The sequence below is a fragment of the Hyla sarda genome, chromosome 5 (assembly GCF_029499605.1).
Source record: "Hyla sarda isolate aHylSar1 chromosome 5, aHylSar1.hap1, whole genome shotgun sequence".
In the NCBI taxonomy this organism is placed as follows: Eukaryota; Metazoa; Chordata; class Amphibia; order Anura; family Hylidae; genus Hyla; species Hyla sarda.
In genome coordinates, this window is record NC_079193.1 from 327,497,801 (window position 1) to 327,515,503 (window position 17,703).

Below are 17,703 nucleotides of genomic sequence, written 5' to 3' on the forward strand. Positions count from 1 at the left end.
GGCGTTGCACAGGCCAAAGGGCATGACCAGATACTCAAAGTGTCCATCTCTGGTGTTAAATGCCGTTTTCCATTCATCCCCCTCTCTGATGCGGATGAGATTATAAGCACCTCTTAAGTCCAGTTTGGTAAAGATATGGGCACCTTGGAGGCGATCAAAGAGTTCAGAGATGAGGGGTAGGGGGTAGCGGTTCTTAACCGTGATTTTATTAAGACCGCGGTAGTCAATGCAAGGACGTAGGGAGCCATCTTTTTTAGACACAAAGAAAAATCCGGCTCCGGCAGGAGAGGAGGATTTACGGATAAAGCCCTTTTTTAAATTTTCCTGGACGTATTCAGACATGGCAAGAGTCTCTGGGACGGACAGAGGATAGATTCTGCCCCGGGGTGGAGTAGTGCCCGGGAGGAGGTCGATAGGACAATCATAAGGCCTGTGAGGAGGTAGAGTCTCAGAGGACCTCCCCAGAGGACCAATCCAGGGTTGGGGAATGAAGTTGAAGCCAGGGAAGTCCAAGGAGAATTTCAGAAGTGCAATTGGGGAGGACCAAAAGTTCAATCCTCTCGTGATGAGATCCGATGCACATTATGAGGGGCTCCGTGCGGAAACGTATGGTACAGTCCAATCTTTCATTATTTACACAATTGATGTAGAGGGGTCTGGCGAGACTGGTCACCGGGATGTTGAACCTGTTGACGAGAGAGGCCAATATAAAATTTCCTGCAGATCCGGAGTCCAAGAAGGCCACAGTAGAGGAGGAGAAGGCAGAGGCAGATATCCGCACAGGCACAGTAAGACGTGGAGAAGCAGAGTAGACATCAAGGACTGTCTCACCTTTGTGCGGAGTCAGCGTACGTCTTTCCAGGCGGGGAGGACGGATAGGACAATCCTTCAGGAAGTGTTCGGTACTAGCACAGTACAGGCAGAGATTCTCCATGCGGCGTCGTGTCCTCTCTTGAGGTGTCAGGCGAGACCGGTCGACCTGCATAGCCTCCACGGCGGGAGGCACAGGAACAGATTGCAGGGGACCAGAGGAGAGAGGAGCCGGGGAGAAGAAACGCCTCGTGCTAACAGAGTCCATATCCTGGCGGAGCTCCTGACGCCTTTCGGAAAAACGCATGTCAATGCGAGTGGCTAGGTGAATGAGTTCATGTAGATTAGCAGGGATTTCTCGTGCGGCCAGAACATCTTTAATGTTGCTGGATAGGCCTTTTTTAAAGGTCGCGCAGAGGGCCTCATTATTCCAGGATAATTCTGAAGCAAGAGTACGGAATTGTACGGCATACTCGCCAACGGAAGAATTACCCTGGACCAGATTCAACAGGGCAGTCTCAGCAGAAGAGGCTCGGGCAGGTTCCTCAAAGACACTTCGAATTTCCGAGAAGAAGGAGTGTACCGAGGCAGTGACGGGGTCATTGCGGTCCCAGAGCGGTGTGGCCCAAGACAGGGCTTTTCCAGACAGAAGGCTGACTACGAAAGCCACCTTAGACCTTTTGTTACGCCGAGCGCTCCGGGTCCCCGCTCCTCCCCGGAGCGCTCGCTTCACTCTCCCCGCGGCAGCGCTCCGGTCACGTCCTCTGACCCGGGGCGCTGCGATTCCGCTGCCAGCCGGGATGCGATTCGCGATGCGGGTAGCGCCCGCTCGCGATGCGCACCCCGGCTCCCCTACCTGACTCGCTCTCCGTCTGTTCTGTCCCGGCGCGCGCGGCCCCGCTCCCTAGGGCGCGCGCGCGCCGGGTCTCTGCGATTTAAAGGGCCACTGCGCCGCTGATTGGCGCAGTGGTCCCAATTAGTGTGTTCACCTGTGCACTTCCCTATATCACCTCACTTCCCCTGCACTCCCTTGCCGGATCTTGTTGCCTTAGTGCCAGTGAAAGCGTTCCTTGTGTGTTCCTTGCCTGTGTTTCCAGACCTTCTGCCGTTGCCCCTGACTACGATCCTTGCTGCCTGCCCCGACCTTCTGCTACGTCCGACCTTGCTTTTGCCTACTCCCCTGTACCGCGCCTATCTTCAGCAGCCAGAGAGGTGAGCCGTTGCTAGTGGATACGACCTGGTCACTACCGCCGCAGCAAGACCATCCCGCTTTGCGGCGGGCTCTGGTGAAAACCAGTAGTGGCTTAGAACCGGTCCACTAGCACGGTCCACGCCAATCCCTCTCTGGCACAGAGGATCCACTACCTGCCAGCCGGCATCGTGACAGTAGATCCGGCCATGGATCCCGCTGAAGTTCCTCTGCCAGTTGTCGCTGACCTCACCACGGTGGTCGCCCAGCAGTCACAACAGATAGCGCAACAAGGCCAACAGCTGTCTCAACTGACCGTTATGCTACAACAGTTACTACCACAGCTTCAGCAGTCATCTCCTCCGCCAGCTCCTGCACCTCCTCCGCAGCGAGTGGCCGCTCCTGGGATACGCTTATCCTTGCCGGATAAATTTGATGGGGACTCTAAGTTTTGCCGTGGCTTTCTTTCCCAATGTTCCCTGCATCTGGAGATGATGTCGGACCTGTTTCCCACTGAAAGGTCTAAGGTGGCTTTCGTAGTCAGCCTTCTGTCCGGAAAAGCCCTGTCATGGGCCACACCGCTCTGGGACCGCAATGACCCCGTCACTGCCTCTGTACACTCCTTCTTCTCGGAAATCCGAAGTGTCTTTGAGGAACCTGCCCGAGCCTCTTCTGCTGAGACTGCCCTGTTGAACCTGGTCCAGGGTAATTCTTCCGTTGGCGAGTATGCCGTACAATTCCGTACTCTTGCTTCAGAATTGTCCTGGAATAATGAGGCCCTCTGCGCGACCTTCAAAAAAGGCCTATCCAGCAACATTAAAGATGTTCTGGCCGCACGAGAAATTCCTGCTAATCTACATGAACTTATTCACCTAGCCACTCGCATTGACATGCGTTTTTCCGAAAGGCGTCAGGAACTCCGCCAAGATATGGACTCTGTTCGCACGAGGCGTTTCTCCTCCTCGGCTCCTCTCTCCTCTGGTCCCCTGCAATCTGTTCCTGTGCCTCCCGCCGTGGAGGCTATGCAGGTCGACCGGTCTCGCCTGACACCTCAAGAGAGGACACGACGCCGTATGGAGAACCTCTGCCTGTACTGTGCTAGTACCGAACACTTCCTAAGAGATTGTCCTATCCGTCCTCCCCGCCTGGAAAGACGTACGCTGACTCCGCACAAAGGTGAGACAGTCCTTGATGTCTACTCTGCTTCTCCACGTCTTACTGTGCCTGTGCGGATGTCTGCCTCTGCCTTCTCCTTCTCTACAGTGGCCTTCTTGGACTCAGGATCTGCAGGAAATTTTATTTTGGCCTCTCTCGTCAACAGGTTCAACATCCCGGTGACCAGTCTCGCCAGACCCCTCTACATCAATTGTGTAAATAATGAAAGATTGGACTGTACCATACGTTTCCGCACGGAGCCCCTTCTTATGAGCATCGGATCTCATCATGAGAGGATTGAACTTTTGGTCCTCCCCAATTGCACCTCGGAAATTCTCCTTGGACTTCCCTGGCTTCAACTTCATTCCCCTACCCTGGATTGGTCCACTGGGGAGATCAAGAGTTGGGGGTCCTCTTGTTCCAAGAACTGTCTAAAACCGGTTCCCAGTAACCCTTGCCGTAACTCTGTGGTTCCTCCAGTAACCGGTCTCCCTAAAGCCTATATGGACTTCGCGGATGTTTTCTGCAAAAAACAAGCTGAGACTCTACCTCCTCACAGGCCTTATGATTGCCCTATCGACCTCCTCCCGGGCACTACTCCACCCCGGGGCAGAATTTATCCTCTCTCTGCCCCAGAGACTCTTGCCATGTCCGAATACGTCCAGGAGAATCTAAAAAAGGGCTTTATCCGTAAATCCTCCTCTCCTTTGTGTCCAAAAAAGATGGCTCCCTACGTCCTTGCATTGACTACCGCGGTCTTAATAAAATCACGGTTAAGAACCGCTACCCCTTACCCCTCATCTCTGAACTCTTTGATCGCCTCCAAGGTGCCCACATCTTCACTAAATTGGACTTAAGAGGCGCCTATAACCTCATCCGCATCAGAGAGGGGGACGAGTGGAAAACGGCATTTAACACCAGAGATGGACACTTTGAGTATCTGGTCATGCCCTTTGGACTGTGCAACGCCCCTGCCGTCTTCCAAGACTTTGTCAATGAAATTTTTCGTGATCTGTTATACTCCTGTGTTGTTGTATATCTGGACGATATCCTAATTTTTTCTGCCAATCTAGAAGAACACCGCCAGCATGTCCGTATGGTTCTTCAGAGACTTCGTGACAACCAACTCTATGCCAAAATTGAGAAATGTCTGTTTGAATGCCAATCTCTTCCTTTTCTAGGATATTTGGTCTCTGGCCAGGGACTACAGATGGATCCAGACAAACTCTCTGCCGTCTTAGATTGGCCACGCCCCTCCGGACTCCGTGCTATCCAACGCTTTTTGGGGTTCGCCAATTATTACAGGCAATTTATTCCACATTTTTCTACCATTGTGGCTCCTATCGTGGCTTTAACCAAAAAAAATGCTGATCCCAAGTCCTGGCCTCCTCAAGCAGAAGACGCCTTTAAACGACTCAAGTCTGCCTTTTCTTCGGCTCCCGTCCTCTCCAGACCTGACCCTTCCAAACCCTTCCTATTGGAGGTTGATGCCTCCTCAGTGGGAGCTGGAGCTGTTCTTCTACAAAAAAATTCTTCCGGGCATGCTGTCACTTGTGGTTTTTTCTCTAGGACCTTCTCTCCAGCGGAGAGGAACTACTCCATCGGGGATCGAGAGCTTCTAGCCATTAAATTAGCACTTGAGGAATGGAGGCATCTGCTGGAGGGATCAAGTTCTCCTGTTATTATCTACACCGACCACAAGAACCTCTCCTACCTCCAGTCTGCCCAACGGCTGAATCCTCGCCAGGCCCGGTGGTCTCTGTTCTTTGCCCGATTTAATTTTGAGATTCACTTTCGTCCTGCCGATAAGAACATTAGGGCCGATGCTCTCTCTCGTTCCTCGGATGCCTCAGAAGTTGAACTCTCTCCGCAACACATCATTCCACCTGACTGCCTGATCTCCACTTCTCCTGCCTCCATCAGGCAGACTCCTCCAGGAAAGACCTTTGTTTCTCCTCGCCAACGCCTCGGAATCCTCAAATGGGGTCACTCCTCCCATCTCGCAGGTCATGCGGGTATCAAGAAATCTGTGCAACTCATCTCCCGCTTCTATTGGTGGCCGACTCTGGAGACGGATGTTGTGGACTTTGTGCGAGCCTGCACTATCTGTGCCCGGGATAAGACTCCTCGCCAGAAGCCCGCTGGTTTTCTTCATCCTCTGCCTGTCCCCGAACAGCCTTGGTCTCTGATTGGTATGGATTTTATTACTGATTTACCCCCTTCCCGTGGCAACACTGTTATTTGGGTGGTCGTTGATCGATTCTCCAAAATGGCACATTTCATCCCTCTTCCTGGTCTTCCTTCTGCGCCTCAGTTGGCTAAACAATTTTTTGTACACATTTTTCGTCTTCACGGGTTGCCTACGCAGATTGTCTCGGATAGAGGCGTCCAATTCGTGTCTAAATTCTGGAGGGCTCTCTGTAAACAACTCAAGATTAAATTAAATTTTTCTTCTGCATATCATCCCCAGTCCAATGGACAAGTAGAAAGGATTAACCAGATCTTGGGTGATTATTTGCGACATTTTGTTTCCTCCCGCCAGGATGACTGGGCAGATCTCCTCCCATGGGCTGAATTCTCGTATAACTTCAGGGTCTCTGAGTCTTCCTCCAAATCCCCATTTTTCGTGGTGTACGGCCGTCACCCTCTTCCCCCCCTCCCTACTCCCTTGCCCTCTGGTCTGCCCGCTGTGGATGAAATTTCTCGTGACCTTTCCATCATATGGAGAGAGACCCAAAATTCTCTCTTACAGGCTTCATCACGCATGAAGAAGTTCGCGGATAAGAAAAGAAGAGCTCCCCCCGTTTTTTCCCCTGGAGACAAGGTATGGCTCTCCGCTAAATATGTCCGCTTCCGTGTCCCTAGCTACAAGTTGGGACCACGCTATCTTGGTCCTTTCAAAATTTTGTGTCAAATTAATCCTGTCTCTTATAAACTTCTTCTTCCTCCCTCTCTTCGTATCCCTAATGCCTTTCACGTCTCTCTTCTCAAACCACTCATCCTCAACCGTTTTTCTCCCAAATCTGTTCCTCCCACTCCTGTTTCTGGCTCCTCGGACATCTTCTCGGTCAAAGAAATTTTAGCTGCCAAAAAGGTCAGAGGAAAAAATTTTTTTTTAGTGGACTGGGAGGGTTGTGGTCCTGAAGAGAGATCCTGGGAACCTGAGGACAACATCCTAGACAAAAGTCTGCTCCTCAGGTTCTCAGGCTCTAAGAAGAGGGGGAGACCCAAGGGGGGGGGTACTGTTACGCCGAGCGCTCCGGGTCCCCGCTCCTCCCCGGAGCGCTCGCTTCACTCTCCCCGCGGCAGCGCTCCGGTCACGTCCTCTGACCCGGGGCGCTGCGATTCCGCTGCCAGCCGGGATGCGATTCGCGATGCGGGTAGCGCCCGCTCGCGATGCGCACCCCGGCTCCCCTACCTGACTCGCTTTCCGTCTGTTCTGTCCCGGCGCGCGCGGCCCCGCTCCCTAGGGCGCGCGCGCGCCGGGTCTCTGCGATTTAAAGGGCCACTGCGCCGCTGATTGGCGCAGTGGTCCCAATTAGTGTGTTCACCTGTGCACTTCCCTATATCACCTCACTTCCCCTGCACTCCCTTGCCGGATCTTGTTGCCTTAGTGCCAGTGAAAGCGTTCCTTGTGTGTTCCTTGCCTGTGTTTCCAGACCTTCTGCCGTTGCCCCTGACTACGATCCTTGCTGCCTGCCCCGACCTTCTGCTACGTCCGACCTTGCTTTTGCCTACTCCCCTGTACCGCGCCTATCTTCAGCAGCCAGAGAGGTGAGCCGTTGCTAGTGGATACGACCTGGTCACTACCGCCGCAGCAAGACCATCCCGCTTTGCGGCGGGCTCTGGTGAAAACCAGTAGTGGCTTAGAACCGGTCCACTAGCACGGTCCACGCCAATCCCTCTCTGGCACAGAGGATCCACTACCTGCCAGCCGGCATCGTGACACCTTTCAGTGGGAAACTGGTCCGACATCATCTCCAAGTGCAATGAACATTGGGAAAGGAAGCCACGGCAAAATTTAGAGTCCCCATCAAATTTATCCGGCAAGGATAGTCGTAGTCCAGAAGCGGCCACTCGCTGCGGAGGAGGTGCAGGAGCTGGCGGAGGAGATGATTGCTGAAGCTGTGGTAGTAGCTGCTGTAGCATCACGGTCAGTTGAGACAGCTGTTGGCCTTGTTGCGCTATCTGTTGTGACTGCTGGGCGACCACCGTGGTGAGGTCAGCGACAACTGGCAGAGGAACTTCAGCGGGATCCATGGCCGGATCTACTGTCACGATGCCGGCTGGCAGGTAGTGGATCCTCTGTGCCAGAGAGGGATTGGCGTGGACCGTGCTAGTGGATCGGTTCTAAGTCACTACTGGTTTTCACCAGAGCCCGCCGCAAAGCGGGATGGTCTTGCTGCGGCGGTAGTGACCAGGTCGTATCCACTAGCAACGGCTCAACCTCTCTGGCTGCTGAAGATAGGCGCGGTACAAGGGAGTAGACAGAAGCAAGGTCGGACGTAGCAGAAGGTCGGGGCAGGCAGCAAGGATCGTAGTCAGGGGCAACGGCAGGAGGTCTGGAACACAGGCTGGGAACACACAAAGAAACGCTTTCACTGGCACGATGGCAACAAGATCCGGCAAGGAAGTGCAGGGGAAGTGAGGTGATATAGGGAAGTGCACAGGTGATAACACTAATTGGAACCACTGCGCCAATCAGCGGCGCAGTGGCCCTTTAAATCGCAAAGACCCGGCGCGCGCGCGCCCTAGGGAGCGGGGCCGCGCGCGCCGGGACAGGACTGACGGGGAGCGAGTCAGGTACGGGAGCCGGGGTGCGCATCGCGAGCGGGCACTACCCGCATCGCGCATCGCATCCCGGCTGGAGGCGGTATCGCAGCGCCCCGGGTCAGTGGATCCGACCGGAGCGCTGTAGTGAGAAGAGTGTAGCGAGCGCTCCGGGGAGGAGCGGGGACCCGGAGCGCTCGGCGTAACACATACTTGGTTGCCCCCATCGCGTCTCTTACCAAGAAAACTGCCAATCCAAAGGTCTGGACTCCAGAGGCCGAGGAAGCCTTCAAGCACATAAAGTCTGCCTTTGCTTTTGCTTCAGTGTTGTCAAGACCGGATCCGGACAAGCCATTTACTTTGGAGGTGGATGCATCTTCAGTTGGTGCAGGTGCAGTCTTGACACAAAGCTCTTCCAAGGGCAGGACTGTGACTTGCGGATTTTTCTCTAAGACTTTCTCTCCAGCTGAGAGAAATTATACTATAGGAGATCGTGAGCTTCTGGCTATTAAGTTGGCCTTGGAAGAATGGCGACATCTCTTAGAGGGCTCAGTGCATCCAATAACCATCCACACGGATCACAAGAATTTACTCTATCTTCGGTCTGCTAACCGTGAGCGCAGTGTCCCCGTGTCCCGCCGGCGGGGCCTGTATTCGCAACGTGGGACGCGCCCGCATGCGAATCCCGGCCTGTCACTCATCTCGTCCCGCTCCTGCAGCTCTCTCACTCTCTCAACTTGGGGCGCATGCATGCCGGAGCTTTGAAATTTAAAGCGCCAGTACACCCATAATTAGTAAAAGCACCTGACAGCACATTATAAGTAACCTGGCGGATCTTCCTATTGCTTGAGAGAAAGCATTCCCTATTGCCTGTTTTGCCATACCCGTGTATCAAGACCTTCCTGCTATGTTTTTTGAATACGAACCTTTGCCGCCTATGCTACAGCCTCCTCCTTCGGTACCTCGCCTTGCCCAGTTACCTGTGTGGTAGAGCCGTGTCTGGGGTAGCGCCTGGGTGTCGCCTGCCGCAGCAAGCCCATCCTGCCTTGCGGCGGGCTCTGGTGAAGTTCAGTGGCACCTTAGACTCCGCTACCCGATACGGTCTGAATCATCAGCCACACAGGTTGAGGATCCACATCCAGTTCCGTTACACTAATGAACTCTATAGTGTATTCGGACTGCTTAGCAATACATGGACAGTCGTGTATATTATAAAGTAATGTTTTTTTTTTTTCTTGTACATAATAGCAAAAAAATATAAGGGTTACGGTCTTGTACTGAAATGTTTATGGTCCTGCATTATAACCATTATGGTCTAATAAAATGTATATAAGTTGTTGTACAACAAAAGTCATAGCGTAAAGTATTTTTTGATGTCTGGTAGTTTTCTTACAGGGGTTGTCCTGAACCAATCGGGAGAAGCAACATTTCACCCCATCACCAGCATCATGTACAGTAAACAGTAAAGTCTTGTACTACACATAGTCATCAGTACACATAAAAGTCATGTACATTAGGACTGTAACACAACCACAATGTCCATACAAATGTCATATGTCATTAATGTCAAATGGGATACTTCTTGTGTCCTCGTGCCCAGGATACTTTACTGGCCAGAAGGTATTCCTGCTACTTAGAAAAGTAGCAGGAATATGGGGTATGGGAGCGCCTGGTTTTCCTCTCCCCCAGTCAGATTCAGCACCCGTACAGTGAAAACATGGGGTATGGGAGCGCCTGGTTTTCCTCTCCCCCAGTCAGATTCAGCACCCGTACAGTGAAAACATGAAAAAGTGTGAATGCAGTCTTATTGTTACGCCGAGCGCTCCGGGTCCCTGCTCCTCCCCGGAGCGCTCACGGCGTCTCTCTCCCTGCAGCGCCCCGGTCAGACCCGCTGACCAGGAGCGCTGCACTGACATTGCTGGCGGGGATGCGATTCGCATAGCGCTCGCGAATCGCATCCCAAGTCACTTACCCGTCCCGGTCCCCGGCTGTCAGGTGCTGGCGCGCGCGGCTCTGCTCTCTAGGGCGCGCGCGCCAGCTCTCTGAGACTTAAAGGGCCAGTGCACCAATGATTGGTGCCTGGCCCAATTAGCCTGATTAGCTTCCACCTGCTCCCTGGCTATATCACCTCACTTCCCCTGCACTTCCTTGCCGGATCTTGTTGCCTTGTGCCAGTGAAAGCGTTTAGTGTTGTCCAAGCCTGTGTTACCTGATCTCCTGCTATCCATATTGACTACGAACCTTGCCGCCTGCCCCGACCTTCTGCTACGTCTGACCTTGCCTCTGCCTAGTCCTTCTGTCCCACGCCTTCTCAGCAGTCAGCGAGGTTGAGCCGTTGCTAGTGGATATGACCTGGTTGCTACCGCCGCAGCAAGACCATCCCGCTTTGCGGCAGGCTCTGGTGAACACCAGTAGCCACTTAGAACCGGTCCACGGGCACGGTCCACGCCAATCCCTCGCTGAGACAGTGGATCCACAACCTGTAAGCCGAATCGTGACAGTAGATCCGGCCATGGATCCCGCTGAGATGCCGCTGCCAAGTCTCGCTGACCTTACCACGGTGGTCGCTCAGCAATCGCAGCAAATTGCCCAACAAGGACAGCAGCTGTCGCAGTTGACCGCCACGTTACAGCAATTTCTGCCACTGCTACAGCAGCAACCATCTCCTCCGCCAGCTCCTGCACCTCCTCCGCAGCGAGTGGCCGCTCCTAGCCTCCGCTTGTCCCTGCCGGACAAATTTGATGGGGACTCTAGACTCTGCCATGGATTTTTGTCTCAATGTTCCCTGCATATGGAGATGTTGTCGGACCTATTTCCTACAGAACGGTCTAAGGTGGCGTTCGTAGTAAGCCTTCTTTCTGGAAAGGCCTTGTCTTGGGCCACACCGCTCTGGGACCGCAATGATCCTGCCACAGCCACAGTCCAGTCCTTCTTCGCTGAAGTCCGTAGTGTCTTCGAGGAACCAGCCCGAGCTTCTTCTGCCGAGACTGCCCTGCTGAACCTGGTCCAGGGTAATTCTTCAGTAGGCGAGTACGCCATCCAATTTCGTACTCTCGCTTCCGAATTATCTTGGAATAACGAGGCTCTCTGCGCGACCTTTAAAAAAGGCCTATCCAGTAATATCAAGGATGTACTTGCCGCACGAGTGATTCCTGCCAACCTGCAAGAACTTATCCATTTGGCCACCCGCATTGACATGCGTTTTTCTGAGAGACACCAGGAGCTCCGCCAGGAAAAAGACCTAGATCTCTGGGCACCTCTCCCACAGTATCCTTTGCAATCTACGCCTGGGCCTCCCGCCGAGGAGGCCATGCAAGTGGATCGGTCTCGCCTGACCCAGGAAGAGAGGAATCGCCGTAGGGAAGAAAATCTTTGTCTGTACTGTGCCAGTACCGAACATTTCTTGGTGGATTGCCCTATTCGTCCTCCACGTCTAGGAAACGCACGCACGCACCCAGCTCACGTGGGTGTGGCGTCTCTTGGTTCGAAGTCTGCTTCTCCACGTCTCACGGTGCCCGTGCGGATTTCTCCTTCTGCCAACTCCTCCCTCTCAGCCGTGGCCTGCTTGGACTCTGGTGCCTCTGGGAATTTTATTCTGGATTCTTTGGTGAATAAGTTCTGCATCCCGGTGACCCGTCTCGTCAAGCCGCTCTACATTTCCGCGGTCAACGGAGTTAGATTGGATTGCACCGTGCGTTACCGCACAAAACCCCTCTTAATGTGCATTGGACCCCATCACGAAATGATTGAATTTTTCGTCCTTCCCAACTGCACTTCTGAGGTCCTCCTCGGTCTGCCATGGCTCCAGCTTCATTCTCCCACCCTTGACTGGACCACCGGGGAGATCAAGAACTGGGACTCTGCTTGCCACAAGAAATGCCTCTCCCCCCCTCCCAGTCCCGTCAGGCAAGCCTCAGTGCCTCCTCCTACACCTGGTCCCCCCAAGGCTTATCAGGACTGTGCCTTGCCTCCTCATGGCCCCCGTCCTAGTGTCACCCTGCCCCGTGCCAAGCTTCACCCTCTGCCCTCCCTCCCCATTCCCACTCCTGCTGTACTACCTGCCTTTGAGGAAACCCTACAATCACTCCCGGTGTCCTCGTCCCATGGGAAGCAGTTGCCGGCCAAAGAAAGGGGGAGACCTAAGGGGGGGGTACTGTTACGCCGAGCGCTCCGGGTCCCTGCTCCTCCCCGGAGAGCTCACGGCATCTCTCTCCCTGCAGCGCCCCGGTCAGACCCGCTGACCGGGAGCGCTGCACTGACATTGCTGGCGGGGATGCGATTCGCATAGCAGGACGCGCCCACTCGCGAATCGCATCCCAAGTCACTTACCCGTCCCGGTCCCCGGCTGTCATGTGCTCTCTAGGGCGCGCGCGCGCCAGCTCTCTGAGACTTAAAGGGCCAGTGCACCAATGATTGGTGCCTGGCCCAATTAGCCTGATTAGCTTCCACCTGCTCCCTGGCTATATCACCTCACTTCCCCTGCACTTCCTTGCCGAATCTTGTTGCCTTGTGCCAGTGAAAGCGTTTAGTGTTGTCCAAGCCTGTGTTACCTGATCTCCTGCTATCCATATTGACTACGAATCTTGCCGCCTGCCCCGACCTTCTGCTACGTCTGACCTTGCCTCTGCCTAGTCCTTCTGTCCCACGCCTTCTCAGCAGTCAGCGAGGTTGAGCCGTTGCTAGTGGATACGACCTGGTTGCTACCGCCGCAGCAAGACCATCCCGCTTTGCGGCGGGCTCTGGTGAACACCAGTAGCCACTTAGAACCGGTCCACCGGCACGGTCCACGCCAATCCCTCGCTGACACAGTGGATCCACAACCTGTAAGCCGAATCGTGACACTTATACTCAGGGGCACGGTGTGTGGCAGTATTATATCAGGGGCACAGTGTTTAACAGCATTCTATTTAGGTATACAGCATGTGGCAGTATTATATAAGGGTCTTTAGGGGGGCACTTGCCTGGTAACATCTCCATTAACACCTCCATTAACCGTCCTGTGTCACTTCACCACTACTTGCTACATGAAAATACAGGTTGTATATGGGCTGTTGTGATGAATTTAGTGTTATGCGGTAGCTTATTTGCATGACATAGGGACGATATTGATGTACTGTAATAGGCATGTGCCCTGGGTGGGGATCCCTTTGTTGAGGGAGCTCACCCTGTTTTGTGCTTTGGCTGCTTTAGGCCTGTTTTAAATGTTTTTAAGAACCTTGTCTGTCTTTTTGATTCATGTATTAATAAAGAGTACTTTTTTTGATATTTATGTGTGTGCGCTGTTTTGCGTGTTTCTTTTTCTTTCTGGATACTGTATTATATTCAGGTGCACAGTGTGTCACAGTATTATACCAGGGGCACGGTATGTGGCAGTTATGTATTCAGGGGCACAGTATGTGACAGTATTATACCAGGGGCACAGTGTGTGGCAGTTGGAGAATAAATATGCCTTATTAAGTTCTAATTATGTTCTACAACAGGCAGCGACTATTTCTGGCGGCCACTAGGTGTGAACCAGGTCTTATCGTTTAGCTTGGACCTTCACCGGATGGCAGACCTGGAAAAGCGGACCCTCACTAAAAATAGTTGAGTACCCCTGTTCTAAACCATCAACCGGCTCAATATGTAAGGAGGGAAAACCTGAGTTATCTATATAATTTTGAACATGAATTTTAAATATGGAGGCCGAAGTCAGTTTGAAAGGTTTGCAGATTGGTATAAACCACAGCGTATAAATAATATTAGCCTTAAAGAGCCTCGGCAGCTTCTATCGGCAAATGTAGATGTGACAGGTATAAGTGCAAGCTTGCTGGAACCTAAGGCTAGGTTCACACTGTGGAATTTCTGGGCTGAATTTCTGCCGGAGATCGAGTCAGCGGCACTAGGACCGCGCAGACTACATTGCCGTCCCCATAGATGGCAATGCATTTCTGAGCAGATCTCCCAAAATATCCACCCAGAAATGCATTGCAGTCTATAGGAGCAGCAATGCAGTCTGCTCGGTCCTAGCGCCGCCGGCTCGATCTCCGGCAGAAATTCTGCCCAGAAATTCTGCAGTGTGAACCTAGCCTAAGGGTCTATTCACAAGGCAGAATTTCAGTTTGCAGACTAATTTCTGAGTTAGTAGACAATGCTGTGCATTGGCAGGACCTGTCAGCTTAGCCAATCAATGAGTGGGAAGGGACACCACTATGGCCAGTGACTGGCTAAGCGTGCAGGTCCTTCTCCGAGCACGTATCTCAGAAGTAGGACGAAAGACGAGTGCTGGGGGATGGAAAGCAGTAGACCTGGAGCTGCAGTGGTAGGTATGTATAGCTTTGTCTATTTTTATGCAGCCCCAGTATTATATTTTGTATTTTTTTTTATTTTTTTTTGTATGCTGGAATACCCCTTTAAAGAGGTTTTGCACAGCAAACATAATATTTTGTTAGGTTGAATGAAAGTAAATGGCTGCCTATAAAAAATAATGCTTTCTTTTTATCCTCTCCTCCATGCCTGTTACATTATTTGCATTGCACTTCATTTCCCAGCAGTCATTAGTGCAGATGCTCATTCCTGTGCTGCATAGTGAGTCATTTATGATGAGAAGTTATCTCTTCTCTCCTCACATAGCATTCAGCGTTATTGTGAATGATATCCTCCCCCCTTCCCTGCCATGTGAATTTAGTGTTTCAGACTGTAAATTAGACAGCTATAGCCGTACATAATGTATATCTACCTTATCCTGGCCAATGTGTATTTTCATATTGGTTGCTTATTCACTGTATGTGAGGAGAAATAAGCAACTGAGCATGCCTGACTAGAAGTACATTATCTGTACATTTTCTACACAACAATAATAATGCAGGATGCTGACCTGGGTTTTCGATCCAGTGCCATATAATAGAAAAGTACGGACTGGGGCTCCTGAATTTGGAATGCAAAAGAAAAATGATGGAATGATATTGCTGAGACCATGAGCAAAGAGTTCCTGAAAGAGACATCAGTGAAAACACATTTTTATTTTCCATCAATATATAGCTCCTATTCAAAATATTCTAATATATATCCTATAAACAAATCAGTGGAGATGGATGATAATATCCTAGATACTTAATGGGGACATTTATCAAGGTATTTAGAGACTTTTTTTTTTCTTACTCCGGGCGCACAAAAAGTCGCAGGTGTACTAAGAATTTTTTTGTGCGACTTTTGAAGAAGTTGCAAACAGCCTTATCTAAGCAATTTGCAGTTTTCAATTTGTAGTGGTCACATATTTATGATGTAGCACATAGGCAAAAAGAAAAAAAGGCGCAAACCACTTGCAAGTCGCAAAAAGTTGCAAGTTTACTCCAGGTCTGTACGTGAGCAAATTTTAAAAGTCACAAAAAAGTCGCAAAAAAGTCACAGGTACAACTTTTTTGTTTTGTTTATGTGCTCCAAATTTATCAACTCCCTGTGATAGTATGATACATATGCAGCACATAAGCAAAACTAAAGCAAAAAGAAATGCTTTCAGAACTTGCTTATCAAAGCAAACAATGATAAATGTCCCCCAATATTCAGTGCTAATACCATACATTCTACTTAATTCTCATTGCTCATTGTTTATGGAAAGGCATGCTAGTTGTAGCTGGAGTGTATTGCTATTTTTTATGTGGTACATGTAAGGTTAAAGGGGTTGTCCAGCGAAAGAAGCAACCTGTGTATGGTGCCAAAAAGTATAATAAAGCAACTTACTAATGTATTGTTATTAGCCATAGTGAAGATGAAGGCACCCTCCCTGGGAAACGCTTGTTTTATACACTTTTATATACTTATTCTGGATGAACCAGTTTGCTGATTAAATGGTTATTCCAATCTTAGACATACAGCATATTAACAGGACATTTATGGTATAACCCCAACATCTGTCCTGTCTGACAAGCCTACTACAGAGTATAAACATAGGGGCAGCCCAGATTATGGAAAAAGCTGAGCTCACTGTGTTTCATTGTTTTTGTAACTTCCATTGAAGTAAATTGCAGTTAAGGAAACAGGGTAACACATTGAACTCAGCTAATCCGGGCCACACCACTGTTTAGCCTGTCTGGATGTGGTTAGACAAGGCTGGACCGACAGACCTTAAATGGGCACTGTCAGATATAAAAACGTTTGATATGTTGTAAAGTATATATAAACCAATAGGTTTTACAATTGCTTTCATTAGAAAATGTTCAGTATTTCATACTGAAAAAGCCAGTCAAACAACTGCCCCCCCCCCTGCCTGCTTGGACACATATTAGTCCTGCTGTGTCCATGCGTCATCACCTACGTCATGGACACCCTTCCTTGATTGACAGCTGTGAACGCAGGGCTCACAGCTGGAGGAAAGATCCTCCCACTGTCATCTTGTGTCCCGCTACTGTCAGTGAGGACAAGCTGGGAGTTGTAGCTTTGCTAATGCTAGGGGAGATGTGAGCAGACAGCATACTGAGGGAGGGGCGGAGACCTGCACAGTGAGGCCACGCCTCCTCCATTTGAGAGGAATTCAGACTTGTGAGCTAAATTAAAAATGTAATAAAAAAAATAAATAAAGGTGCTAGACACATAAAAATTAGATGTACATGGTCAGGATTAGGTACTGAGTGATATATAAAAAAAAAAATGTTTCTTGGATCTGACGGGTACACTTTAATTTAGGAGATGAGAGCGGGATCATATCCTGTAGATAAATATTTGAGAGGATGACGCTATAAGATTTCTGATATTCCATATTATTCTGCAGCTCTGTGCTAGAACTGTCATGAATTGAACCAAGATATCAGCACTGTCATTTCCCGACTAGTGGATGAAATTAAACCTAGAGTAACATATCACTTTAATAAAACGGGTTTACCTGATTTTCACAAACAGGGTATTTAAACTTCTTGGATGAGTTGTAAGCAAGAAATATAGATACAGCATATCCAACCAAGGCCACCCCAAATGCTTCCACAACAACATGCTGGAGGGTATCCATTGGTGGTGCCTGCGGGAGGGGGATTCTGAAAACGAAAGACAAAAAACATCCTTGCTATAGAAAAGAGCCTTCAACTCAGTCTTCAAGAATAAAACCTAAAAGAATTCACCTCAAGGAGTAGTAGTCAAAATTTTCTTCATCCCGTTGTGCCCGGGCTGCAAAAAAAAATAAAACAGACAATAATTCCCCTTTCTCCTTTCCCCCGTTGCACCGCTATAGCTGTTTGGTCCTCCGGTCCGGTCTTCTTCCCTCTTCCGTGTGCACGGATTGTCACACTGCGGTCAACGTATCCCCGGCCGCAGCGATGTCCCGCCTCGGCCAGAAATAGGATGAGCACAGAGTCATGTAAAGAGCCCGGGCAGCAGGGAGAAGGCGGGGCCAAGGCTCCTTACATGACACTACACTCAGCCTATCACCAGCCCAGGCGGGACATCTCTGCGGCCGGTGATATGCTGACCGCAGTGTGACGAAAGAAGGAGGAAGACCGGACCGAAGGACCGAACAGCTATAGCGGCCCAACAGGGGAACGATTTGTTTTCTTTTTTTGCAGTTCGGGCACAATGGGATAAAGATCATTTTGACTATACTACTCCTTTAAAAAAAATGCTCACGCTAGCTCTGCAGTTTCTATAGTTAAAGGGGTACTCCAGTGGAAATTTTTTTTCAAATCCACTGGTGCCAGAAAGTTAAACAGATTTTTCCAGTACTCTCTGCTGACACCTTTTTCTGTGCCAGGAACTGTCAGGAGCAGAAGAGGTTTGCTATGGGGATTTTCTCCTTCTCTGGAAAGTTCCTGACA

General features: G+C 50.6%; 1 protein-coding gene across 1 annotated transcript in view; it reads right to left on the reverse strand.

Annotated features, from left to right (window-relative positions):
* The window catches only part of SLC26A7 (solute carrier family 26 member 7), a 121,229-nt gene that overhangs the window by 62,031 nt on the left and 41,495 nt on the right, over positions 1-17,703 (reverse strand). Inside the window, exons 7-8 of the mRNA XM_056522347.1 lie at positions 16,782-16,929; positions 14,781-14,894 (exon numbers count right to left, since the gene is read on the reverse strand). Coding sequence (XP_056378322.1) covers positions 14,781-14,894; positions 16,782-16,929 — 262 coding nt within the window. The remainder of the gene's footprint in view (positions 1-14,780; positions 14,895-16,781; positions 16,930-17,703) is intronic.